The following is a 25188-nucleotide window of genomic DNA, read 5'->3' as shown; positions in this document are numbered from 1 at the left end:
GTGAATGCCGATCTCGAGCCTGGCGACCATGGCACACGGATCATGTGGTTGACATTGGAACCAGAGATTGATACTTACTCGAAAGGAAGCAAAGAAAGCCAGGCGGCAGTCTGCTGTTTATGAGATGCAGCCTAAGAAACCTGAGTCGTGGCTGCCGCTGCAAGGGTTCCGCGCGGGCGATCATCTTCAAGTTCCGGGTCTCGACAGGCACACCAATCGGATAATGTACGGGCAACGTTTCTTAGCTCCGACTAATTCCCAAAAATTGTTTGCATCGACTGCAGTGGAGGGGCACGAATACCATGAAACCAGAACTGCGTGATATGAGAATAGCTTGATTAGGTAGCAACCGTTCTGACTTGACAGTCGTGTCCAGTAGGAGCCATTCGACTGCTGATCTTGCTCAAGTCGCCCTGTTCTGACTCAAATCTCCCAATATCGCAGGGTGACTCAATAATTTCAGACCAAGTTCAAAGCCTCGCCGAGACACTCGACAACTGATTAGGACACCCGACATTTTGCACAACATGGCGGACCAGCAGATCTACGTCGACGACGGTGCCGGCAACGATGACACAGCCACAGGAGCTCAGGACGCACCTTATCGCACTCTACTACAAGCAATGATTGCCCACCCAGATGCCTCATATCAGACCAGGAAAGATGAGGCTGGGAGCCACCAACAAAGTCTGCCATGAAGAAAGTACAGAACTTGTACGCAGCACATAAGAAGAAGCAGGCCAAGGCAGGCGATCTTGCGGTCAGAGAGAAGGCCGAAGCAGACAAGCGGCAGGCAGTTCTTGAGGATGCAAAGAAAGTGGTCCTGACGGAAGACAAGTCATTACCTGAAGCGGTGAGAATAAGACTGGACGACACAGACGCCAACAAGATCAAACTTGGGACGAAAGAGACACCCGGCACTCGAGTGAAAGTACTAGGCAGAGTCCATCATCTCCGCTCACAGAAGGACGTCACATTCGTCACGCTCAAGGATGGCTACGGCTCATGCAGTGTGTCTTCACCGGCCAACTGACGAAGACCTACGCTGCTATGACACTCACCCTCGAGACCTCCCTAGAGATCAAAGGCCAGCTCATGTCGTTACCTGAAGGTGCCCATGCTCCTCTCCAGCGTGAGCTACATGCCGACTTCTTCACCGTCATCGGCGTAGCTGTCGGTGACAAGGAAGCCATCACCAACAAGGTCCAGCAAGACGGCGACATCCAAACCCTGCTCGACAACAGACACCTCGTTCTCCGTGGCGAGAACGCCTCACAAGTCATGAAAGTCCGTGCTGCCGTCCTACGCGCCTTCCGAAAAGCATACGAAGAAGCTCGATGCCTCGAAGTCACGCCGCCTGCCATTGTCCAGACTTCAGTCGAGGGCGGAGCCACCCTTTTCTCGTTCAACTACTACGGCCAGACAGCTACCTGACACAATCATCCCAACTGTACCTCGAGACCTGCTTACCCTCCATGGGCGACGTGTTCTGCATCTGCCCTTCGTTCCGCGCCGAAAAGTCCCTCACCCGCCGCCACCTGTCCGAATACACCCACATCGAAGGCGAACTCGACTTCATCACGTTCGAAGACCTTCTTAATCACATCGAGCTCATACTCACAAGAGTCATTGAGCACACCCTCTCCGACCCAATCATCGCCGGGTACATCAAGGCCCTCAACCCTGACTTCCAGCGCCCGTCCACACCATTCAAGCGACTCCGCTACGCCGACGCCATCACATGGCTCAACGAGCACAACATCCTGAACGAAGACGTCGAGGAGGGTGAGGAGCCTCGTCCACACGTCTTTGGTGACGATATAGCTGAAGCAGCGGAGCGGAAGATGGTCGACACTATGAATGTGCCAGTCCTACTGACGCACTTCCCTCACGAGATCAAATCGTTCTATATGCCGAGAGATCCAGAGGACAACCGCGTGACAGAAAGCGTGGACGTGCTCATGCCAGGTGTGGGAGAGATTGTCGGAGGCAGTATGAGAATGAGCAACGTGGATGACCTTCTGGACGGTTTTAAGCGACATGGTATCCCGACGGAGAGCTACTACTGGTACATCGACCAGCGAAAGTGAGTACTGACAGCAACCCTGTGCCATGCTGCAACATGAGCTGACCATTGCGAACAGATACGGCACTTCACCTCACGGTGGCTACGGTATGGGCCTCGAGCGTCTTCTTGCCTGGCTCTGTGGTCGCTACACTGTCCGTGAATGCTGCCTGTACCCTCGGTTCATGGGTCGGGCTACCCCTTGATCCGATGATGCACGCGTAGGACGGCGTGGGCGAAGCCATTCAGTCACGATGCGTCCACTTGAAGCGATAGACGACAAGATTTCACCAGCGAACGATCACCCACATAGCACGAAATAGACTGGTGGCGTCAACGGCCTCATGATGTGCTTGATGCACAAACATCACAGATAGACTGATGAGCAGTGGACCGCACCATGTGCCAATCATGAATCGCGCCCGATGGCGCTTTGCTTCCCTAAGAAACTTTTTACTGTACATCTTTCTCCTAGTCTGAATCGCCATCCGTGACATTCATTTCTTTCCCCAGATCAAACCGCTAATCAAAGAACACATCCAAGAAAAAGCCTGACCTTCAGATCCCACCAACAGCCACCCCATCACAAATATTTCTTCGGCATCGTCCCCTTCCGCCACCGATACCAACCCCACGCCGCCGCGCAACAGCACTGAAAAGCCATAAAACTATACAGAATAAAACCAATCCGTGGCGTGTGAGCAATCATGTACTCCCGCATCTTTCCCGGCACGTGATCGATCACCCCCTTGTGAACCTCTCCAACCGCCGCTGACAGCTTTTCGAATTGCTTGCTGTGGTCTCCTGCTTTGAGCTCCTTTTCGAGGCTGCGGATGGTGTTGGCGAGGTCGTTGATGCGGGCGTCCAAAGTGGCGATCTGGGCTTGGGTGGGCGGATTGGAGCGAGAGTTTGGGGAGGGTTCGATGGGAGCGTTGAGTTTGGCGAAGAGTTGCTCGAACTGGGTGCCGATGTTAGTGCTTGTTTTGTCTAATAGAGATTGCATTTTGTCGAGGCGGGATTCTAGGGCTGCGAGGTTTTGTGATGCGGGTGGGGCCATGCTGCCGGTATCTGGCGGTGATGCTGGTTGCTTTTGCTGATGTTGATTGGCGTTCTGGCTGGGTCGATGGGATCTCGTAGGAGGAGGCGCGCTTTGTGGGTGTGTAGGCGCTCAACGAGAATCCAAAGACCTCGAAGGAGTCTGGTGGGTCGCCGGAGGAGGCGGTCATGCCAAAGTGGTAGTCGGGAGGCAGGCGAATGGATTCGGTGGAAAAGCAGGGTTGGCCATCGATTGAGACGTCGAGGCCGCCGAGAGAGGAAGACTTGATGGTCAGCACTGAGGGGTCACCGCGGTTGCGGTATGTGTAGTCGCAGTGGCCGAAGGCGAGAGCATCGATATTGGCTTCGGATTTGTAGTCTTTAGAGCCGTCGTTTAGGAAGCCTCGGATCTTTTGCTTCCCGTTGACGGTATCGATGAGGATAGCCAAGCCGTCGAAGCGCGAGACAGAAGCCACGCTGGCGGTGCCCACTTTGTCCTTGCCATCTGCAGCGTACCAGAGTTGGAGGGAGCCGCTGCCTTGGTCGGTCACAGCCACGCGGAAGCGGAAGTCGGCTTTCCAGTCGGGTAGTGTGTTCTTGTTCTCTGTCCAAAGAGCGCCTCTCTTGTTGCCGCCGAACGGCGGTGTCATTACGACTTTGTCCGAGAGCAGTTGCGGCATGTACTCTACCCCTAATAACGAGAAGCCTGGTATTGTGAACGAGCTGGGACTTATGCTGCCTCCTTTGTGCCCGAAGGAGAAGTTCTCGATTGGGTCCTGAGCGAGTGCGCTGTGAACGATGGCCAGCATTGCGCTGGCCGCGCCGAGCAACCGCATGATGAGTTCTTAAGTCTATTCTATGTTGCTGCAATCCGACAAAGCACGGCGAGAGGGCCCATATGCATGAGAGCACACAAAAGGATCGATGTCTACCGCTTCTCGTTGCGTGCGTTGGACCAAAGGGACGTAACAGAGCGTACTACTACCACGGTTGCGATGGTAATGCTCACAGCAACGATGATCTGCTTGATTTCCCGAACGACGGACAACGAGGTGGGAGTGAGTTCGACGGAGTGAGTGACAAAGACCTTATGCGCTGCAGTATGCTGATTCGTACTGCTCACTGAGATACGGTCCATGAGATTTGGTCCATAGATCTATAGATGCAGGTGTGTTGGAGGGACCAGCTGGCCTGTCCGCGGCTTGACAATGGATCGTTGCAGCGACATCGCCCCCATGACCAAGGTCTTTGCGACAAGGCTCGAGTGGGTCCTGCCAAGTCTTCAAGAAGCTCTTCTGAGAACGTCAATTTACTTGCTCTGTTCGTGTCGGAACTCGTGGCTTGCATCTCAAATATTGTCGACACGCATACCGGGTTGTACGCGCCTGCAACATGGCCGCAGCGGTGTCTCGAACGATAGCGCCGCTGCGGGAGAACAAACTCATCATCCCAGAGAAATGGGAGCCTCAGGCCAGAGCATCGAAAGAGCAGCAGTGGCCCTCACTTCTCCAATGTGCTGTTGTGTCAACGGCGTTCAAGATTCTGCTCTTTCCAAGCTATCACAGCACCGACTTTGAGGTCCATAGGAACTGGCTTGCCATTACACATTCGCTACCTGTCAAGACGTGGTACTATGAGAAGACCAGTGAATGGACCTTGGACTACCCGCCAGCCTTTGCAGCCTTCGAATGGCTGATGTCCTGGCCGGCAGCTTTGATCGATCAGGGGATGGTCCAGATCAGTAACCTTGGCTACGACTCCTGGTCTACTGTCAGCTATCAGAGAGGCACGGTCATTGTGACGGAATTGTTCTTGGTCATCGCGCTACATGTCTACGCCTCGAGCGCGAATTCGTCAAATCGGAAGCAGGCCCACGCAATTGCATTGTCTATCTTGTTGTCTCCGGGCCTTCTGATTATCGACCATATCCATTTCCAGTACAATGGCTTCCTTTACGGCGTTCTCATCCTTTCGATTTCTCTAGCACGAAGTCAATCTAGCATGCTGCTGAGTGGCGTCTTGTTTGCCGTGTTGCTGTGCTTGAAGCACATCTACCTCTACCTGGCACCCGCATACTTCGTCTACCTTCTCCGCGTCTACTGCCTGAAGCCTGAAAATGTCTTCCGCCCACGAATTGGCAACACTCTCAAGCTAGGAGCCAGCCTCGTTGCAGTGTTTGGGTTGGCCTTCGGGCCATTCGTGTATTGGGGCCAGCTTGAGCAGCTGAAGTCGCGGCTTTTCCCATTCTCGAGGGGCCTCTGTCACGCCTACTGGGCGCCGAACATATGGGCGCTATACTCATTCGCAGACCGAGTGCTGATCTACCTTGCACCCTACCTCAAGCTTTCGGTGGACAAATCTGCGATCTCCAGCGTGACCAGAGGTCTAGTTGGCGACACTTCGTTTGCCGTCCTCCCGAACATCACTCCGAAGCAATGTTTTGGCTTGACTTTGGCACTGCAATCAGTTTGCTGGGTCAAACTCTGGAAGAAGCCGAGCTGGAACAATTTTGTGGGTGCGGTCACTCTTTGTGGTTTCGCCTCATTCTTGGTCGGATGGCATGTACATGAGAAGGCGATTCTACTGGTATTAATTCCGTTCAGCTTGGTGGCATTGAAGGATCGCTCATACTTGGCAAGCTTCCGTCCGCTGGCGGTGGCAGGCCATGTATCGCTCTTTCCTCTGATCTTCACGGTGCCGGAGTTCCCGATCAAGATCACATACACTCTGACTTGGCTGATGACATTTCTCTATGCCTTCAGTCGACTGGCACCGGCACCTGCCTCGCCACGCAGGTTTCTCCTGGATCGCTTCACGTTGCTGTATATGGCGGTTGCGATTCCGCTGGTTACCTACTGCTCGCTCATACATCGGATGGTGTTCGGAGAGCGATATGAGTTCATACCATTGATGTTCATAAGTACTTGGTCGGCCGTGGGGGTTGTAGCATCATGGTTGGGCTTTAATGTCTGCTATTTGACAGCATAGAAATAGTTCTCCATGTCCAAAACAAGCCTGTATCAGCACGCATGTCCATAAGTATCGTCTTTCACTTCACACAAAGAGTGATTCTTTGTACCGTGACTCTCTCCTTGCCAGATCTTGCTGTCGCCCTATTAGGTATAGATATTTAGGTCCTGTTGGGCAGGTTGTCCAGGCCAGGTGGACGTCATAGCAAGAAAGTCTTAGCGCGTCTTGGCAGATTCTGCAGTCTTGCCGCCTCACAGACTCGCGGGATCACTCCAGAGGTGGACACCCAGTTTGGTCTGCAGCGGACAGTCGCCATGGCTATTGATCTCCAGGGCTTTGCTCACTTCATGCTTCCTTTACCTTCTCACCATTCTTCCCAACCATCTACACCTCCGATCCCATCATTCCATACGTGTTCGAGACGCGTCCTCGTCGACTATCTGCTGCCACTGGGCCCTCCATCGACTCTGCCCTCGTCCGCGCATTGTCCACCTCGACCCAATTTAACCACTCTTGCCCCAGATAGTCCAGAACAATAGCCACCACACGCGTCCTCGATTACCACTTGATCCAGATCAAAGCAACTCGCATCAAACCACCGTTCTGGCGTCCGCAATACACCGCATCCGCCGGTAGCGCCTCGGTGGACTCGAACAACTGCGCCGGGCATGGTTCTCTTCAAGCGCAAAGCCGTCTTCTATCTTCCGGCCCCAGACATCGAAGATGACAATGACGAAATCTGGTTCGTGCCGCCCACCGGCGAGGTCTTCACCACATATGATGCTTATTGCCAGCGCATGGACTGGTATAAGCAGAAGAGGTTCACATGCGAGGTCTCTGGTCGCAGTGGGATGACCTTCTTTGACGCGCTCCGAAGTGAGTCGGCAGGCTCCAGGGAGGTCGAACAAGCCTTCCCCGACGCGCTCAAAGGTCCGGTCCTCAAGAGAGTACAATTCTCCACCACATCTAGGATAGACAACTTGGTTGATGAAGTCTTCGATGACTTCAAGACAGACTTCTATCCCGGCGAGATAGTGACGGTCATATTGGACGACTCGCAGCGCCTGAATGGTCGGGTCCGGGATAAGGCCAAGTTCGCGGAACAGCGGGACCCCGACGGCACCGTCAAGCGCAAGGCATTCGCGCGATACTTTGTTCGCCTCATCGAAAGGCCTGATGAGGAAGCACTTGTCGACGAGGAACACATCACTCGAGATCGTAAGATTTTCACCAAGCAGATGTTGCGTTCCTTCATCAAGAACTGTGTGACTCGCGAAGCATGGACCGGAGCACCGTGGCTTGTCAAGTTAGATATCGCAGAGCGGTTCCATATCACCACTCAAGTACCTCGACATCTGCAGCGAAGCTGGAAGGTCGCGGAGAAGAAGGCTGCTCGCAAAGCCGAGCAACAGCAAGGTACGTTCATCTCCTTGGTGTGAAGCGTCACCTAGTCTACCCTTTTGCTTGCGTGCGTGTCTGTCTGTGAGAAGCTGTTTATCCTGACGTTTCTGCATCTCCTCTTGCATCATTCTCTTGCATCGTTGCTATTTCTCTAACGCAGCTCTACTCTTGCATCATCAACTTGGCACTTCTACCAATACTTCTTCACAACCCTTTCATCCCATTGTACTGCACCTACAACCTACCAATACTTCCACATCCTGGCGATGTCGTTCACGACAGGGTTTTGGCAGACCTTTTGGTCTTTGTATGGAGAAGATCGTGCTAATTTGTGGCGGCAATTTGCAGCACAAGGAGTCCCTCCCAATTACACTCCCGAGCAGATGTATGCCATGCAACAAAATGGTATGTACCAGGGCTATCAGCGAGCTGCACATGGTGATCCAAATTGGGCGGCTCACTCATGGCACACAGCACACGGTCTTCCATACAACTATGCAGGACCACCACCTCCTCTGCCTGGCATGCCAAATCCTGGCTACTATGGTCCGAATGGCTATCATTCGATGCCGATGCCTCCCCCGAGAAATGCAGGTCCTCCGCCGCCTCCTCCGATTAAGTATCCGATAGACGATATGGAGATCGCTCCGAAGAACGACGGCGCTCAGCGACCTCCACTTAAATTCGTGACCGAGTCGCAATGCAGAGATGGTTCAGACAGAAGTGGAGTGCTCGATGGCGTTCAGGAAGTCACTGTGTCTCGATTACTGGAGATCTGGAATACTCTTAATGTCTACTGCCAAGTCCTCAAACTCGATTCCTTCACATTCGACGATTTCGTGGAGGCAATGCAGTTCTCTTCCGACGAATTTGACTGTGAACTGCTCAGCGAGATGCACTGTGCTGTGCTCAAGCAGCTTGTAAATGCCGAAAATCAGCAAAACGGTGCCATCCAGATCTCACTTCCAGATCTTCCAGATCCAAGCGACGACGAGGACGAGGAGGAAGAAGAGCCCGAGACTCGAGAGCCTTCGCCATCTCCTGAACCCGAAGTGCCAGCTCGCCGTACCCGTAGCAGCCTCAACAAGGTGCAGAATGCTGAGCCGGATCAAGAAGAGCTAGGCAATGGCGAAGTTGAGAAAGTCAGTCGAGCCGCCGAGATGTTCGATGAATATTCGTGGATTCAACGTTTGCGGAAGCGAGACTTCAGAGAAGGTGGCTGGGAGCTGGTCATGGTCGGACTCCTACACCAACTCGCTGGAAATCCGCGCCTGACAGAACAGTGCAACAGCGTTCTGGCTCATCTCGCACCTCTGGATGCCGAACCAATCATCGACACTGTGCGGCTGCAGTATTCGACTATGAATGTCAATCTGCGCGTACAGGCTCTGCATATTATCATTTGTCTGTTCATGGAGACCAAAGTGGTGAAGACCTTCCTGGAGGACATGTCCAACACTATGACCGAGTTCCGCAAGGTCAAAATCGCTCATCAGCGAGACCGAAAGGATGCATTGGCCAAGCTCAAGAACCTTGACATCGAGCGCAAGCTTCAAGCCCCAACGCCAGAGAAGTCGCCTACCCCGATGCCAGAGCTTGAGGAGGACGGTATGGACCTTGACAAGACCGAAGACATTGAATCTATTCCCGACTCCGAAGACGATGACCCGGTCCCAAGCCGAACTTTGCGTCGCGGAAATGATCGTGCTGCAGAGCGTAAGCGCAAGCGAGAAGAAGAGGCCGATCGCAAAGCCAGAGAACAGGAAGCCAAGCAGAACAAAGGCACCAAAGAGTACCAAAAGATCCTGAAGCAGATTGACAAGGAGCGAGAGCGTATCGAGATCGCGGACGACGCCATAGCAATCGTCGACGAAGACCTCCGCCAGGCTGACTGCACTCGAACCCGAGTCCTCGGCAAAGACCGCTTCTGCAATCGATACTACTGGTTTGAGCGCAACGCCATGCCTCACGCTGGTCTGCCCGAGAGCTCAACCGCCGATGCTAACTATGCGAACGGCCGTCTCTGGGTGCAAGGTCCCGACGACCAGGAGCGCATCGGCTTCATCGATGTGTCACCAGAAGAGCGAACCAACTACAAGAACTCCTTCAAAGTCACACCTGCTGAGCGCAAAGAACAAGAAGAAGGTCCAACACAACTCCACACCGCCCACCAGTGGGGTTTCATCGACGAGCCCGAAGACCTCGAGAAGCTGATCGAATGGCTCGACGTCCGTGGCGTGCGCGAGCTGAAGCTACGGAAGGAGTTGAGCGCCCAGTCCGATCTCATCAAGACGTACATGCTGAACCGCAAGCTGTACCTCTTCCCGCCAGAAGCCGCTGATAGCCTCGAGCCGGACGATCAGCCCGTGAAGCGTATGGCGACACGCAAGAAAACGTACCTTTCGGAGCCGATCGCGAGATGCACGCGTTGGCAGAACACCATGGCCTTGGAGGAATTGGGTCATAAGCATACTGATCCGCCGCCAATGAAGAAGGGACGCGGTGCATCACGGAAGGGTGGCTCTAGTGGTTCTCAAATCGCTGCGGCACAGCCTGTTGAGGTGTCGGTTCCGAGGAAGACCAGAGGTCGCCAGAGCAGTGAGGCGCCGCAGCCACGGAGTCGCGGTGGGAGACTTGTGGGAAAGCCGTCGCGCTTTGACTGAGCACAGCAGCTTGGAAGTGTATGCATTATGATGTTGGAGCCAGGCATGTTTCGCGATGGATGAGGCGGGATGATACACTCAGAGGCCTCCACGGCTAGAGTTTTGTCCGGCATCTCTAGACTTTCTATGCATGGCGCTCTTGGTAGAGAGAGGACTAGCGAACAAGAACGACGTGTTCTGATGGGTCACAACTGTTATTTCGAGGTGGCCTCTGGCCAGATCTCGGGGGCTGTGGCTGCAGAAAGCCACCGAGATCTCGAAATGAAAGAAAGCATTTTTACTGAATTTTTTCCTCAAGCGCCGAATCCCTAGTAACGTCCTCCCTGGGTATCTTTATTTCGAAGAAGCACAGAAGAATTCGTGATGCGGTACGCCATGAACCAATTTTCACGCCCAAAACAAATCAAACCCCACACAGCGCCCTCCCTCCCTTGGGACGAAGGCTACACTTATTTCCCGCCACCAGGAGCAACACTGGCTTTCCGCTCCGCGTCTCTGGCCTTCCACCTTGCCCTGATATCTCCTGCATGCTTCAACAGGTCCTCCTCGGTTACGCGATCCATGATCGAGTCTTGCACGCTCTCAAAGGTAGAGATATGGTTAGCTTCCTCCTTGTCGTCACGAAACCGATGGAAGCGCCAGCGTTTGCCGGCTGCTGCGCTGTTTGTGCCATTGCTGTGGTTGTGGCCATTCAGACCGTTGGGCGGGCTCTGTGAGGCATCTTCCACGAAACACTCGATAATTGAGTCCTGGAGAGGTCGATTCATGGATTTGAAGTTCTGCCACTCTTCGGGCGAGACGTAGAGTTCGCCGTGGCGTTCGTACTGGTCGCGGCCGTAGTTGACGTACAGGCCGAAGTCTTGGGGCATAGTGTGGTAGTCTTCGATAGGCGACTGATCTGCATCCATCGGGTCTGCAGGCTCCGTGTGCCAGGTGATATGCAGCAAGAAGTCGACCGTGTTCTCCTCTGGGGGCTTCCATTTCAAGATATGGGGATCCGTGCCAGGACAGTAAGGGCTGTCTTTGCATGTGAAGATCAGACCATCGTTTCCGTGAAGCAGCTTGACTTTGGGAATGGTCTCTTTGAACATCTTCTCTAGGCCGTACGAGAACTCGTTTGATTTGTCGGCCAGTTGGAATGGCTGGTCCTTTTCCGGATGAGCGCGTCGGTAGGCTTTGTAGGGTTTGAGGATGTTCATCTGGAAATACGCGAGTCGCTTGTCGAGAGGTCGGCCCATGAGGTCTTGCTTGTCGATCATCAGGCAGTCGAAGACGTAGAACTTGATCTGTGTGGTGCCGTCGGGGAAACGGTCTTCGACGAGCTCGCCGTCCAGGATGGTGTCTTCGTGGGCTTTGGTCCAATCTTTGGAGTCCTGGTGGGGGAAGAAGAGGCCGTCGACGAAGTAATAGTCGTTCTTGCGGTCGATAAGGTAGTTGATGGGTCGGCCGGCGTCATCGGTCATCCAGAGAAGGTAGCGCATGCCATCCGTCTTCTCGCAGACGTAGTAGTCGGCTCGTTTTAGCTCTTCGAGGTGGGCTTTGGAGAACGAGACTGGTTGGGCGCCGGGGAAGCGGTTTGATGTGCGCTTGAGAAGGCCTGCGACCTCGTATTGGAATTGTCCTTGCAGGACATGACCAGCCCACACGCCGCCGATGCGGGCGAGGAGACCGTTGGGATCATTGCCGTTGAGGTGGTCGCCGTTCTGCATGGCGACGGGTGATGAATCGACAAATCAAGTGTACTCGTCCGAAGCCATTTGCGATTTCACTGACTCCGAATAATCATGATTCTTGTCTGATGAGGTGGCCTCTGGCAGGTAAACTGAAGACTCACACTATTCAAGTATGAAAGCGCCTGCAGTCAGGCGGAGTGATACATGACTCGATCTTGGCGCTGGCCAGCTGCTTCATGACTCTCGACCCCGGACCAACTGTGGTACCAGTGGCCTCTGGACTCTCACTCGCCTCAGCTCACGAGACAACACCTCCACACGTGAAGACGCTTGGACACGGAGCGGCTGTCTGCCCTCTTACACGCCAAGCATGGCGCCCGCAGATGAAAAGCCATCCGGCGCGAAATCGCAGAAGGGCATCCTGAAGAGAGTGACTTACAAGGCGCCGAAAGTCGACGCGAAGAAGGCAGGCGCTCTGAGCATTGATCGCAAGAGCAAACCGACAGGCACGGCAGACGGCGCACAGGAAGCCGCTGGCGACTCAAAGGCTGCACCGGTCACAAAATTCGCGGCACAACACAAGGCTTACTTTCCCAAAGAGCGAGACAAGATGCCCGAACGGAAAGTCTGCAAGCCATGCAAGAAGCACATCACCGAGGACTCGGCCAAAGACCACTGCGCTGGCTGCCTTAAGAAGAAGCAGGATAAAGCGAGACAGAAGAAGGAGGCTCGAGAGGCTGCACAGCGCGAGAAGGAACGGGCTGCGCGTGGCGACGATGACGACGATGACGACGACGACATACGAGATGGCAAGGGAAAGAAGCGGAAAGCCGAAGACGACGACAAAGACAAGGAGCCCAAGAAAAAGAAGAAAAAGGACGAGCCCAAGGCGAAGGCGGCAAAGGCCAAGGGCCCCGTTGATGTCGAGAAGCAGTGCGGTGTTTTGCTCCCCAACGGCGCCCAATGTGCTCGCAGTCTGACATGCAAGTCCCACAGCATGGGCGCAAAACGAGCGGTGCCAGGTCGAAGTCTACCATACGACATGTTGTTACAGAACTATCAGAAGAAGAATCAGGCTCGACAACAGAAAGCTGCCATCGATGCCAACGCTCCGTTGCAAGATGAGGACCTCGATGTCGCCCTCACCGGTCCAGTCGATTCCGACGAGGAGAGAGATGCCATCATGCTGCCGTAGCTCGCAGTCTCGCCAATCCGCAGCCACTATACGTCCATCCTCAAATACCCAAGCGTCGCAAATATCAGCTTATACGGCTGAAGGAGCAACTGCACAGTGCTATCCAGGGCAATAGGTCGGGCAACATGTTCGCCGTGCCAAAGGACTTACCGGCCACAGCGACTGTCGACCAGTTCGCTATGCCTCAAAGCGCCTCATCCGCTGCTCCAGCTGGAGGCATGATGGCACAGTCCGCAATGAAGATGCCCAATCGGAAGCAATCTGTTGATCCGACTTAGGAAAGTCCTTCATCAGAAGATTCGACTGACGAGCAGCCTATCGCGTGGACGTCTCAAACGATAGCATCGCTCCGCTGAACAGTTTCAAGTCCCAGGATATCGTTGGAAACAGAGAGACGCATTGGTTCCGCCAAAGCCAAAGCTGTTGGTTAGAGCAACAGAAACCTGGCGCTGTTGCGACTGGTTGGCCACATAATTACAGTCGAAACCAGGACCCAGACTCTCTACATTGATTGTTGGAGGCAGGGTATTCTTGTATATCATTAGTATTGGACATAGATCGGGGATGAATGACGAACCTCATGAATGGCTAGGATGGCAAATATTGCCTCGACTGCGCCAGCAGCACCCAGGAGGTGTCCGAGAGCACCCTTTGTGCTACTCACATTAATATCAGACGCTCGCTTGTGGCCGTCTTCCCCCAATAACAGAGCCTTAATAGCATTGTTTTCAGCTGCATCTCCAAGTGGGGTGCTCGTAGCATGAGCATTGATGTAGTCGACTTTTTCGGGCTTGATCTCAGCTTGCTGCAGTGCCTTCTTCATAGCCATCAGCGCACCCGAGCCATCCTCTCGTGGAGCAGTCAGGTGGTATGCGTCCGCGGAACATCCATAACCTGATAGCTCAGCGTATATTTTTGCTCCTCGCTTCTTTGCATGCTCCAGTTCCTGCCTACCATCAGCCTCAACGTCCCACATATCAGATGTGAACATACTCACCTCCAGCACAACGACGCCGGCCCCCTCTCCAATTACAAATCCAGCCCTCTTCTCATCAAACGGCCGACTACTCTCTTCCGGCATCTCATTCCACGCTGTCGCCAGACTCCGACTCCTCGCAAACCCACCCATCGCCAGCGGATGGATACAGCTCTCTGCTCCACCCGCAAGCATCACCTCCGCGTCTCCCATCTGTATGAATCTCGCCGCATCCCCCAGGCTATGCGCCCCAGTCGTGCACGCCGTCGTGACCGCATGATTCGGCCCTCGGAGTCCGTACCGCATACTGATATGCCCAGCACCCAGATTAATTAACATCCGCGGCACGAACAGCGGATGAATACGTCGGTAGCCGCGAGTGTAGTCCTCGGTCTCGCCACCGAAAGCGCCATCCTGGTACGCAACGCTCGTGTCGTGAAGCTCCTCTAAATTCCCGATCCCGCTGCCCAACGCGACGCCCGTGTCGTCCTTTGGCAGACCCTCTCCTTGCTTGCCGTAGCCAGCGTCTGCCAGTGCTTCAGCCGCTGCGGCGAGGCCATACTGTGCGAACTTGGCGGTTTGGCGGAGCTCTGTGGGAGTGCAGTGCTCGGAGCCCGTCCAGGCGTTGTCCGCGGATGGTCCTTTGGGGACGAGCCCGGCGACCTGGGACGGGAGAGCGGCGAAGGCGGGGCCTAGTGGACGGGTGCTGACGATGCCGCAGTGAGATTGTAGGAGGCGGGACCAGGTGGATATGACGGTCGTGCCTAGGGGCGTGATGAGTCCGAGGCCTGTTACTACGACGCGACGGCCAACCGTCATGGCATTTTGGAAGAGAGTGCCGCTTCGACTTCGATGAGTCGTGTGACGGACACGCTTACTGCACCTCAATAAAACGCACACCTGATAATATACAATCTGTGATGGCCCGGTGATGACAGATTCCGGATCGAGCTTGTTATGTCAATAGGGATGATATGCACGGCAGCAGCATAGTCGATTTTAGCTTTCATGGAGAAGGAGATCAGCGCCTTATGATCCCACCAGCACAACCCATTTTTCCCTAGCTAGGTGCAGTGAGCGATGTCTGTCATCATGAGGCTTTCCGTCATATCTGAGCTCGCTGCTGCCGAGCAAGGTGTCGCAGTTTCAACCTCTGATACAGACCTTACTAGGCTGCTGCTACCACCATGAAGTGCATGACCTGCGTTGGCCTCGTGGCCGCCTTATCAGGCGTCACCAGTGCCTCGTTCTACGACAACCCGCCCGTCGAGCAACCACCTCAAGGCGGCAGTCCGCTCGAAGAATTGCAAGCCAAATGGAGCAGTGACTGGGCGTTCACTGGCATTTCTACCTTTGCGCAGTAAATCCTCCTCATTACTATCACCGCCTCTTCCAACGCTACTCGATGATTACTGAAACTAGACTGACACTCCGTCTCGCCAGCCTACCTCACCAAAAATGCCTCACCACCCCCTCCTTTCCATTTGACATCGCCATCCTCGGCGCACCCTTCGACACCGCCGTCTCCTACCGTCCCGGCGCCCGCTTCGGTCCACGCGCTATCCGCGCTGCCTCCGCTCGCCAAGCACCCTACCGTTCCTTCAACCACCGCGCGGGCCTCAACCCGTACACCTCTTGGGCCTCCGTCGTCGACTGCGGGGACATCCCTGTCACGCCATTCGACAATGCCTTGGCCCTGTACCAGATGGAGAGCGCCTACACTGAGCTCCTCGCCCGCCCACCACCCAGCGCTGCCACGACGACCAAAGTCGCCCTGTCCCCATGGCAGCACCCCCGCATCATCTCCCTAGGCGGTGACCACAGCATCGCTCTCGCTGCTCTTCGCGCCCTGCACCGCATCCACAAATCCCCGATCGCAGTCCTGCACTTCGACGCCCATCTCGACACCTGGCACCCCGGCGCTTACCCCTCCGTGTGGGCGAAGACACCAGGGTCGCAATCGGACTTCACGCACGGCACCATGTTCTGGCTTGCCTCTCAAGAAGGCTTGATCAAGCACAACAGCTCTGTGCACGCTGGTCTGCGAACGCGGCTGGGTGGGGAGAGTTTCGGAGACTATGACGTCGACACAGATCAGGGCTTCTACCGAATCGAGGCAGACGACATCGATGACTTGCGACCCGATGGGATAGCCAAATTGATCATGCAGCGCATCGGCACGGAAATCCCCGTGTACCTATCTGTGGACATCGACGTCATCGACCCGGGCCTCGCACCCGGAACAGGGACGCCAGAGCCCGGCGGCTGGACGACTCGCGAACTGATTCGCATCCTGCGCGGAATCGAGGGACTGAACGTCGTGGGCGCGGATGTGGTTGAGGTGGCTCCGAGTTATGATGGGAGAGGGGAGGAGACGGCGCTGGCGGCGGCGCAGGTTGTTTATGAGATTGTGACTAGTGTGGTTAAGAGGGGGGTCAAGGAGAGGGGAGGGGATGTTAAGTACACGCCGGGCAGGGAGTGGTTGGGTGGTGGCGCGGAGAAGGAGAGTGCCGGGGGTTTGCTTGCAAAGACGGTTGAGGAGGTCAAGCAGAAGGTGTTGGGAGAGGGCGAAGCGGTGAAGGACGAGCTGTGAGAGCAAGGGCGAGCGCCGGTTCAGACCGCTCGTCGCTGTCATGCAGATACTGTCTGTCGCATGCTACCTCCTCTTCCCAACAGCACAGTCCACAGACCGCGCAATCATGAAAAGGGGCTCTTGCTTATGTAATAGCAGAGCAGAAATCGAAAACCCATTCAGCAAAAGACCAGCCACCACGCCCAAGATCATCCTCACAGCTGGAGGTAAAACTGAGAGCCACATCTGCAGAGGCTCGGACCTTCTTCAGAAGAAGAAAACCCTTCCAGGTCGACAAATTTTCCCAAGATGACAACCCTTTCAGGTATCCGCAGAGCGCTCTATGGTGCCAGAAATACCAAATCGGAACGTATCGTTAGCTAACGCTGCAGTAGCAAGAGCCTCCACGCCGCCCCGGCAGACTTTCGTCAGGGGCTATGAAGTTGATCCGACAGGGTGTAGAAAGCCTGTCTTTCACGATTCCACAGCATCACATGATCGCATTCTGCCGGCCAGCAGGGACGACACTGTACTTTGGATCCAACTACCGAGGTAGGTGGAAGTACCGAGTCGTCCATCTCTTTCTTGGTGCTTTATACAAATTCGTGAGCATAGCATGTGCGTAAGTATGGATTCAATGATGAAACCGTACGAGAAGGTGTTGCTAGGCGGCACGCTTAACAACATCACGAATCTATCAGGTGAGCGAAGCCACTGACAAACATCAGTAATGTCGTCTCGCATGTGTTGCTGCGAGGCTGCTGCCGACGCCCTCTTCCTCGTACACAGCTGCATGAATTCACCGAATAAATCCATGCGACATGTGACAAGTCCAAGGAACGCCAGAGCAATCGTCAGCAGCAACGCCCGCTTTTGCTCACGAGCTCCCCGACTCGAGGAACAGACCAGTCAACCTTATGAGGTTTGCGCCGAGGCGTGCCCTGATATGTTGAGCAGGTCAAGGAACGATACTGGAAGCTCACGACACGGTTTGAGAGCGTGAACCCTCAGGTCTGTGCGTTGCAATTCTGTGTATGCGGAACCCCGGTTCGAGTGTCGGTCGGACAGCCAGTACTTGGAGACATTGGATGGTGTTGGTTGTGGTGGGTGGTCTGAGTGCTGATGGCGGTCTGCATGATGTTAGCTGAGGTGGGTGGGTGGTGATACTTACTGTGGTTGCCGAAAACCGTGTGAAATGATTCCGGCGGAGATGGTGAAACTCCAAGCGAGTGATTGAAGTGGTGAAGTCTGCAGAAGTAGCGCGAGGACGACGCGATTTCAAACGAAAGTTCTTGGCAAATCACTTGAAGCAGACGTTTGACATAACCAGATTGTTGCCTAGGAAACCCAGCTGTGCTCGAGGCTACCTTCAAGGTCATCTCGGTCATCTCATCCATTTCACTTTCATCACGGGTGTGGCTCTTTCCTGGGCATTGAAGTCTTCGACCAACACGACACCAGGAGGCCTCTAGCGTCGACTATAGCCAGAGCGACAACCAGCATGTCCCACATGGCCTATGCGCCACCTTGGGTACGCCGGTTCAGGACAGAATATCCGCCACTGACCATTCTGCAGGACAAACCATCTCCCAACCTCACCGACATGCCCCCCGAAATCCTGGAGAGAATAGTCGCCTTCATAATCCCACATAATCTGTCCGTCTCCGCCTGCGGTGTCGTACTCGAAGGCCAGAAGACTTACATCTGGTCTCCTCCTTGGCCCTTGGCCTGTTCCGCGTCTCGAAGAGGATCCGCCGGGTCGCTCAGAGGATTATTCGTACACAGTCTCCATTCAAGTTTATGTATGTTTGGCCGGAGCTGTGTCGAATCGAGAGGGGAGCTTGGTCCCACTTTAAGGAGAGGTTTCAGCGGGAGTAGTGAGCTGACTGGGTGGCTGACTAACAGCGGGAGTGCTGCGGTGGGCGCGATCGGAGTGCACTGAGTATGGAACACTCCGACACGATATCAGAAATCAGCGCCAAATGGCGCCTGACTGCTCCACCTGAGTATGAAACTCCCAGACCGTCCCGGAAACGCTTCCTTCATCCCACCTTCCAGCTCCTCCCATGACTCAGACTTCGCCCTCGCCTTCTCCCAAGTATCAATGTACCGTCTCGTCTCTGCCACATGCTCAACTCCATAGTCCTCGTCAGGCAACATATGACTCGGCACGACCACGGTTGGCTTCAACTTGTGCACCTCCTCCAGACTGTCCCGCCACGCCTGCCGCAACTCCGGCGTCGCGTCTTCCACCAGCAACTGATGGCAACTGCCATACACAACATCACCACCTACCACAAGATCGAGGCTTGGAACGTGGATGACCGTTGAGTTATGCGTATCTCCTTGCCCAACATTCACGACCTTGATTTCTGTACCACTATCAAGCAGCACCTTCGGATCTGCATCATCTAGCAAGGAGACCACTTCGTCAGTGATGTTGGTACTAGTGTCGATCTGTCCACCAGGAAACAAACTCCCCCAAAAGCTCCCATAGAATTCCGGCTCATACTGCTGACGCATATGCTCCAGTACCTTTCCATCCACGTAGATCTTGGAAGACCCGTCCCCAACCTCACTCAGCACCTGCGGCGAAGCGAAGAAATGGTCACCGTGTCCGTGCGTGACCATGACCCCCCTTAGCTTCTTTCCTGGGATAGTGGACTTGATCCAGGCGGCGAGCTCATGGCCCTGAGCGAGGGTAGCGGGCGAGTCGATCAGGATGGCGGAGGTGGCGTCGTGGATGAGGGTGAAGGCTGTGGGGGAGAAGGTGAGGTTGGTGGTTGATTGGTAGGACACGGGGTGTGGGGGAAGGTGGTAGACTGAGACGGTGAGACCTTTGTGCGAGAGGATTGTGGAGGGATTGGAGGGAGTGTCGGTCCAGGTTGGGTTGGCCATGATGGGTTTGGCGGTCGCGAAGGCGAGAGTGGCGAGGGCTGTGAGGAATCTCATGCTGCCAAGCTGAAGAAGTTGGGTTGCGAGTTCGAAGCACGACGGCGAATTAAGAGCTGCTGGCTGACTTTATAGCTGTGCTCGTCACTCCACAGATGGTAGAAACGGAGCCAGATGGAGTAATCACGACTTCGTGGCGCCCGAATTGTTGACGATGTTTTCACGGTGATGAATAATGTTCTGTCCACCAGCTAACACTCGATGAGGCTACCGGCAAGAGCAAATCATTGCGACGACGTCGGCGGCCTGCTCAACAGTAGTGGAGGCATGTATCAACTCGGATCAGAACCGTGGACATGCCCGATTCGGCCATGGGCTAGGATTGGCTAGATTTATTCGGGAAATAGGTGTATGTAAGCACAACGCCGTTGATGGTACTGCACAACACGCTAGCAGTGTTCGTGAGACGTAACAAAGATTTTGCCTTCCGAACCTGCCCTGGTACTAGTCGAAGTCTGTGATTGACGTAAATGCCGAAACGATGACAGACCTCTAGCCATGCCCAGTGGCCAGGGTCACAGGTATCACGTGATCGATCACCTGCCGTAATGCCACCGATACTGAACATTTTGGAAGAAGCCAGGGTTAGGCGAGGGATTGTCGTGGCGATCTCCCAATATTCGAAAGGGCGATGTAGTGTATTCATTTGAAATGATCGGCGAACGCTTCCTTGTAAGCCATCTATCTTGGGACATAGTTGACGTTCAGCCCTTTCTGCTGTGCGAAAAAGCGGCTGACGACCTTCCATTCCAGGTCAGGGTGTGCAAGAGAGACCGTGTATCGACGGAGTAGCTCAGAAATGACCTTTGACATCTCGATCCCTGTACGCGTTAGCTGGTGTACGCATTGAGGGCAAGTATCTATCAGCCAGGCAACGGCAGATACCGGCACTCACAAGAAATCCATCGACCGATGCACTTGCGTGCACCTCCTCCAAAGCTCAGCTCCCACAGTGCATTCATGGTTTTCGTCTGCTGCTCAGACGCATCAATCCAGCACTTGACCTTGAACATGAACGCGTCCGGAACCACTTCCTCGTTGTGGTTCGTGACCCAAGGGTTGATCCCGACGATCGTCCCAGATGAGGTAGGAGACTGATAGCAAACCAGCGAGGATCAACAAATGCTGTTTGATGAGTTCCTGCGCCTGCGACAGGATGCTTGAAGCTAGCTGTACTTCCATTGTGAGCACGTGGCGTACGTAGAGTCCATTGGCACCGCTGCGAATGCTCCGTTGAAGTTGCCTGGCAACACCTAGAGGTTTTGTAGCACCCGAGCAGGCCTGGTTGAGGCCTTGACAGTATGAGTGAACCACCCTGCGGGAGAGGTCATTTGAGTAGAGTGCCTTGATCTGATGTCGACCTCAGCCTGAATCAGGTCAAAATATGGCGCCGTGTTGCGAGTCGAGTGCTGAAAACTGTGTTGTACATGATAGGCAGTCGACATCCTGGTCTCAGAAGAAATAATCGTCATCACCTCCGCTGCCTGAAGGTCTTTGTTGTACAGGTATCGCCCTCCTTTCACCTCTCTGTCCCGAGTCACGCATTCGTGCGGCTTGCATAAAACCCTGCTTATGTTGAAAAGTCGCCGCACAGCCGCCTTCCTCAAACTTGGCCTCAGCCTGTGGGATCCAGCCGCGAATCAGCTCACGACGGTTGTAGCTCGTTGGATGCGTGGACATGAACTGTGGCGGCGCACCCTTTTCCTTCTCCGCCATCCTTGTCCAGAGATCAATGGCCGATTTGGGGTCATAGCACGCCTCGGCCATCATGAGCAGGCCAATATGATCAGCTTCCTTCTCTTGCGTCCGGGAGTTGGGCATGCTGAGGAGAAGACTAGCCACATCTTGGGCTAGTCCTCCTGAGACATCAAGTAGCAGTGAGACGACGAGGGCAAAGGCCATAGTAATGACGCTCTGCGACATCCGCTCCGAAACATGATGCGCAACGTTGTGTGCAATCTCGTGACCCAGAACAGCGGCCACGCCATCCTCGTCCTTACAGATGGGAAGAATGCCGGTGAAAACGAAGACCTTGCCGCCTGGGATGACAAAGGCGTTCATCATGTCTGGATCGTCAATGACGTGGACTTTCCACTCCTCACCCGCCAGCCTGAGTGAGGAAGTAGTCGTTCGACCACACGTGCAACAAGCTGGGTGTAAGGATGCTCGGGCGGCAGGATCTGACCTTTGAATTGCGAGACGATCTGGTCATACTGACCACCTGCGATCTGCTTCTCTAGGTCTGGCGGGACGACGTTGAACCGCCGCCGGCCTGTGACAGGCACGCTCTCTTGATTCCAAGCGTACACGACCACGCCGCCGCCTGACACAAGTAGGATCGTCGTCCGATAGTTTCGCCAGATGTACTGGACCCGGTATGCTGGCCCGAAACGTGACCAAGACTGCTGACTGCCATCATTCTTGTTGCCGAATCGCTGGTACCGCGAAGCGAATCGTGTTTGCTGTGCAGGTTGTAGGAATTGTGCAGGTGGTCTGCGAGGCACTGAACGTGCCGTCGCTCGGAAAGCGGTGCGGAGGCCCAGTCGAAATGCCTGCATTGCTGCGAGAGAGCGAGTGTCAGGCACACTACATGCTCGAGCGGCAGACGACAGCAATATATCTCAAAATGCATACGGTAAAGGCAGCCGAATGACGCATGAATGACACATGTTGTCGCATGTTGCCTCCGCCGGACATAAATATTGCCTAATCCCGTTTCGACTTCCACATATCCGCCGACCTCATCACTGGGCCACTACACAACCCAATTCTTGCAGAACATCGTCAATGGCGCTTGTGGACTACGGAAGCGACTCGGACGCCTCCGACACCGAGGCCAAGCCAGTTCCACCACCTCAGCCCGTATCAAAAGCATCCAATACCAACTTCTCGATCGACCGAGCAAATCCCCAGAAAATCCAGGTGAAGCTGAACCATGTCAGCAAGACACATGATGACGAGCCGGCGCCGAAGCGAGCACGCTTGACTGGTGGGGGTGCTGGAGGAGGATTCAATGCTTTGCTGCCACCACCCAAGCGGACCACCGAGCAAGCCGCCGCAAAGACCAAGGCGCCCGCGCGGAAGGTGTTTAGTCTGAAGACGGGCGCGGAAGCCGCGTTCTCAAGGGAGAGTGATGCGGAATTGAGGGCGTTGTTCGACGAGGATGGCGGCAATGGCAACGCTGGAGTCGGCGCGGATGTGACGATCCCAGATGTGCCTAAGAAGGCAACAATCTTGGACGACGAGGTGCCGAAAACGAATGGCAATGCATTCATGTTCAAGCCGCTCTCGGTATCACACAAGAAGAAGAAAAGACCTCTGACGTCTGCGATATCGAAAGGGCCATCGCCCACTCCAGCAGCATCAGGACCTACAGAAACCACATCAATACCTTCACAGTCCACCACTACCGTCCCACCAAAGCAGAAAATGAGCCTCTTCTCAGCACACTCGGATACAGATATCGAGCCCCTCGCTCCAGACCCCATTCCAGCACCCACCCACCAGGACGAAGACCCCTACGACTCCGTCACAGCAGACTACGCCACCATCTCCTCACAACGATTTCAATCATTGTCCGCCCCACAAGACCTCGACTCGATCGCCACCGACCTAAACCTCACCACCGCCCAACGCCGCCAACTCTTCGGCCGCAACGGAAACGACTCCTCCGCCAACATTTCCAAAATCGTGAACTTCAACACCGACGCCGAGTACGCCGCGAATGAAGTCCTTCGCGGCGACGCTGCTGCAGTGGCACAAGCGCAGCATAATCCTGTAAGGGCGATCGCTTCAGGCAAGCATAGTTTGAGGCAGCTGGTGAGTTCGGCGCAGGGCCAGAAGGAGGCGTTGGAGGAGAGTTTTGCGGCGGGACGGAGGAATAAGCGGGAGGCGGGCAATAAATATGGGTGGTGAGTGGAAACAGGCAGAGGTCGAGAGAATGGAGTAACAGCGAACAAGCAAGTAAACTGAGATATTTTGGATCCGGTCATCGACGAAGCTGAATGCCGAGTGTAGCGGAAGGATACAATAGGTAGGCAGGTAGGTCACGAATGCGTGCGATCTTGACAGTCGAGTGCTACGGGCGCTTGAGGGTGATTGAAATGCATTTCTTTTTTTTCTTGACGTACGTCTGTGGTGCTTTTGCACTTGGCTGCCGCTGTCAAGCTTGGTCGTCTCTACTTCGCTTCAAACTAAGCTAAGCTATCGCTGTCTCCATGCCGAGACCTTTGTGAGAAGGTTTTGAAGAAGCTCGCAGATATCATGATGACGACGATAACCCTTATGTGGACTTTACTTTCTCCCATAGCGAGAGGCGCATTCCGGTAAGTTGGCTTTCATCGGAGGATGCGTGAGCACCGAAATCCTCCCACTTCGCAACTGCCAAACAGCAGAGACCAGCTCAACTTCCACTATGGCACTCGAATTCTTCCCCTTCACCCTTCTCCATCTCCCGCCCTCACCGCCCGTTCCCGTTCCCGCTCCCCTCTCCATTTCCATTTCCATTGCCATTCCCGTTGCCACCATTGTCGCTGTAAGCCCAGCTCTCGAAGTCCGGATCCCCCGGCGGCAGAACAGGTAGGGGAGGAACTGGTGGCGGCCGGGCAAAGCTCGGACCAGCTGGTGGTGGTGGACGACGGACAGGATGATCGGGGCTGCCGAGCGGGCCGAAGGTGCTGCCTCTCGTCGATGGAGGGCCGGCCCAGGTCGAAGGGGAACTTTGTGGTGGAGGTCTGTTGGAGCGCTGACCTGAGCCGGAACCAGAGTCAGAACCAGAGCCTTGACCGGAACGCTGGGCAGGGACTTGGTTGGAGCGCTGACCAGAACCAGAACCAGAGCCAGAGCCTTGACCGGAACGCTGGTTGGAAGGTTGATTGGAGCGCTGATCGGGTACAGAGCTAGGATTGTTGCCACGCCGAGGTGTCTGTGGAGGATTGTTCTGCTGCTGGCGGGTAGCTGTCGGAGATGTGTTGTTTCTCTGTTGTTGCGACTGCCCAGTACCGCCATGATTGCGACTTCCACCACTGTCCCCGCCCTGCTGCTGCTGCGGCTGCTGATCCTCCGGTCGATTACCATACCACCTCCTAGGAATCCGATCCGCCTGCTCTCGTCTACTCAGAGGCTCAGTCCCACCACCACCACCAACACCACTGCCGCCGCCACTGCCACTGCCACTGCTACCACTACCTCCTGCTACTGTAAATCTATCTCCGCCGCTGGTTGATGAGAGCTGTGCATAGACGCACTGTAGAATCGTTCGACGAGCAACCGTGCAGTGGTCGCACATTGGTCTGGCGCCGTTGCAGAGCCAGCCGTTCACCCTACAGTTCTCGCACAGGTTGGAGTACCGAGGAGGCGAGGGAGTCTGGGGCTTGGGAGGCGGCGGCGGCTGGTAGTAGATGTTGGGAGGTAGACGACCGGACATCCTGCTCGAGGTGAGTCGGGTTGGGAAGGAAGTTGTGCTTTCCTGATCGGAGTACTGGATGGGCGATTGGACTTCGGCTTGCGATTCTGCTTCTGGTTCTGGTTCTGTGGTGCCGTGACTTTGCTATGCCAGCCACGAGCAAAGAAGCAGGGGCGAGGGCAGGAGCTATATACCTAGAAGGGAGCGGGAGTCGAAACATGCTGAAGACGTGAATGACTGAGATCAATAGGCCACTACTGGGAGGAAGGATTGAACGCAGTG

The 25188-nt window shown here is 54.9% G+C and overlaps 14 protein-coding genes across 14 annotated transcripts; 7 read left to right on the top strand and 7 right to left on the bottom strand.

Annotated features, from left to right (window-relative positions):
- Nucleotides 1-527: 527 nt before the first annotated feature.
- Nucleotides 528-1434, top strand: AB675_11356 (Asparagine--tRNA ligase, cytoplasmic; the record flags this gene model as incomplete). Its single annotated transcript, XM_018140194.1, has 3 exons — nucleotides 528-687; nucleotides 723-1010; nucleotides 1079-1434. The coding sequence occupies 3 exons, from the start codon at nucleotides 528-530 to the stop codon at nucleotides 1432-1434; spliced, it is 804 nt and encodes a 267-aa protein (XP_017999830.1).
- Nucleotides 1435-1475: 41 nt separating this feature from the next.
- AB675_11355 (Asparagine--tRNA ligase, cytoplasmic) lies at nucleotides 1476-2271 on the top strand (the record flags this gene model as incomplete). Its single annotated transcript, XM_018140193.1, has 2 exons — nucleotides 1476-2086; nucleotides 2145-2271. The coding sequence occupies 2 exons, from the start codon at nucleotides 1476-1478 to the stop codon at nucleotides 2269-2271; spliced, it is 738 nt and encodes a 245-aa protein (XP_018000025.1).
- A 377-nt stretch (nucleotides 2272-2648) lies between these two features.
- On the bottom strand, nucleotides 2649-3936 carry AB675_11354 (uncharacterized protein; the record flags this gene model as incomplete). The annotated part of the gene is made up of 2 exons (XM_018140192.1): nucleotides 2649-3176; nucleotides 3253-3936. The coding sequence occupies 2 exons, from the start codon at nucleotides 3934-3936 to the stop codon at nucleotides 2649-2651; spliced, it is 1212 nt and encodes a 403-aa protein (XP_017999922.1).
- A 556-nt stretch (nucleotides 3937-4492) lies between these two features.
- Nucleotides 4493-6088, top strand: AB675_11353 (Dolichyl pyrophosphate Glc1Man9GlcNAc2 alpha-1,3-glucosyltransferase; the record flags this gene model as incomplete). The annotated part of the gene is made up of 1 exon (XM_018140191.1): nucleotides 4493-6088. The coding sequence occupies one exon, from the start codon at nucleotides 4493-4495 to the stop codon at nucleotides 6086-6088; it is 1596 nt and encodes a 531-aa protein (XP_018000119.1).
- Nucleotides 6089-6738: 650 nt separating this feature from the next.
- Nucleotides 6739-10134, top strand: AB675_11352 (Imitation switch two complex protein 1; the record flags this gene model as incomplete). Its single annotated transcript, XM_018140190.1, has 2 exons — nucleotides 6739-7486; nucleotides 7820-10134. The coding sequence occupies 2 exons, from the start codon at nucleotides 6739-6741 to the stop codon at nucleotides 10132-10134; spliced, it is 3063 nt and encodes a 1020-aa protein (XP_017999976.1).
- A 449-nt stretch (nucleotides 10135-10583) lies between these two features.
- AB675_11351 (mRNA-capping enzyme subunit alpha) lies at nucleotides 10584-11843 on the bottom strand (the record flags this gene model as incomplete). Its single annotated transcript, XM_018140189.1, has 1 exon — nucleotides 10584-11843. One exon carries the CDS (start codon nucleotides 11841-11843, stop codon nucleotides 10584-10586), a length of 1260 nt encoding a protein of 419 aa, XP_017999833.1.
- A 334-nt stretch (nucleotides 11844-12177) lies between these two features.
- AB675_11350 (SAGA-associated factor 73) lies at nucleotides 12178-13002 on the top strand (the record flags this gene model as incomplete). The annotated part of the gene is made up of 1 exon (XM_018140188.1): nucleotides 12178-13002. The coding sequence occupies one exon, from the start codon at nucleotides 12178-12180 to the stop codon at nucleotides 13000-13002; it is 825 nt and encodes a 274-aa protein (XP_018000070.1).
- Nucleotides 13003-13364: 362 nt separating this feature from the next.
- Nucleotides 13365-14797, bottom strand: AB675_11349 (putative 3-oxoacyl-[acyl-carrier-protein] synthase, mitochondrial; the record flags this gene model as incomplete). Its single annotated transcript, XM_018140186.1, has 3 exons — nucleotides 13365-13532; nucleotides 13580-13948; nucleotides 14000-14797. The coding sequence occupies 3 exons, from the start codon at nucleotides 14795-14797 to the stop codon at nucleotides 13365-13367; spliced, it is 1335 nt and encodes a 444-aa protein (XP_017999947.1).
- A 368-nt stretch (nucleotides 14798-15165) lies between these two features.
- Nucleotides 15166-16571, top strand: AB675_11348 (Guanidinobutyrase; the record flags this gene model as incomplete). Its single annotated transcript, XM_018140185.1, has 2 exons — nucleotides 15166-15338; nucleotides 15422-16571. The coding sequence occupies 2 exons, from the start codon at nucleotides 15166-15168 to the stop codon at nucleotides 16569-16571; spliced, it is 1323 nt and encodes a 440-aa protein (XP_017999986.1).
- A 1944-nt stretch (nucleotides 16572-18515) lies between these two features.
- On the bottom strand, nucleotides 18516-19502 carry AB675_11347 (uncharacterized protein; the record flags this gene model as incomplete). The annotated part of the gene is made up of 1 exon (XM_018140184.1): nucleotides 18516-19502. One exon carries the CDS (start codon nucleotides 19500-19502, stop codon nucleotides 18516-18518), a length of 987 nt encoding a protein of 328 aa, XP_018000125.1.
- A 681-nt stretch (nucleotides 19503-20183) lies between these two features.
- Nucleotides 20184-20515, bottom strand: AB675_11346 (uncharacterized protein; the record flags this gene model as incomplete). The annotated part of the gene is made up of 2 exons (XM_018140183.1): nucleotides 20184-20323; nucleotides 20398-20515. The coding sequence occupies 2 exons, from the start codon at nucleotides 20513-20515 to the stop codon at nucleotides 20184-20186; spliced, it is 258 nt and encodes an 85-aa protein (XP_017999892.1).
- Nucleotides 20516-20954: 439 nt separating this feature from the next.
- AB675_11345 (Mitochondrial metalloendopeptidase OMA1) lies at nucleotides 20955-22060 on the bottom strand (the record flags this gene model as incomplete). Its single annotated transcript, XM_018140182.1, has 2 exons — nucleotides 20955-21596; nucleotides 21650-22060. 2 exons carry the CDS (start codon nucleotides 22058-22060, stop codon nucleotides 20955-20957), a joined length of 1053 nt encoding a protein of 350 aa, XP_018000081.1.
- A 229-nt stretch (nucleotides 22061-22289) lies between these two features.
- Nucleotides 22290-23417, top strand: AB675_11344 (uncharacterized protein; the record flags this gene model as incomplete). The annotated part of the gene is made up of 1 exon (XM_018140181.1): nucleotides 22290-23417. One exon carries the CDS (start codon nucleotides 22290-22292, stop codon nucleotides 23415-23417), a length of 1128 nt encoding a protein of 375 aa, XP_018000026.1.
- Nucleotides 23418-23961: 544 nt separating this feature from the next.
- Nucleotides 23962-24927, bottom strand: AB675_11343 (uncharacterized protein; the record flags this gene model as incomplete). The annotated part of the gene is made up of 1 exon (XM_018140180.1): nucleotides 23962-24927. One exon carries the CDS (start codon nucleotides 24925-24927, stop codon nucleotides 23962-23964), a length of 966 nt encoding a protein of 321 aa, XP_017999983.1.
- Between the last annotated feature and the right edge of the window lie 261 nt (nucleotides 24928-25188).

The sequence above is a fragment of the Cyphellophora attinorum genome (assembly GCF_001299255.1).
Source record: "Cyphellophora attinorum strain CBS 131958 chromosome Unknown Contig13, whole genome shotgun sequence".
NCBI classification, from domain to species: Eukaryota; Fungi; Ascomycota; class Eurotiomycetes; order Chaetothyriales; family Cyphellophoraceae; genus Cyphellophora; species Cyphellophora attinorum.
Note: the sequence above shows the minus strand (reverse complement) of the source record. Positions and strands in the feature narration are given on the sequence as shown.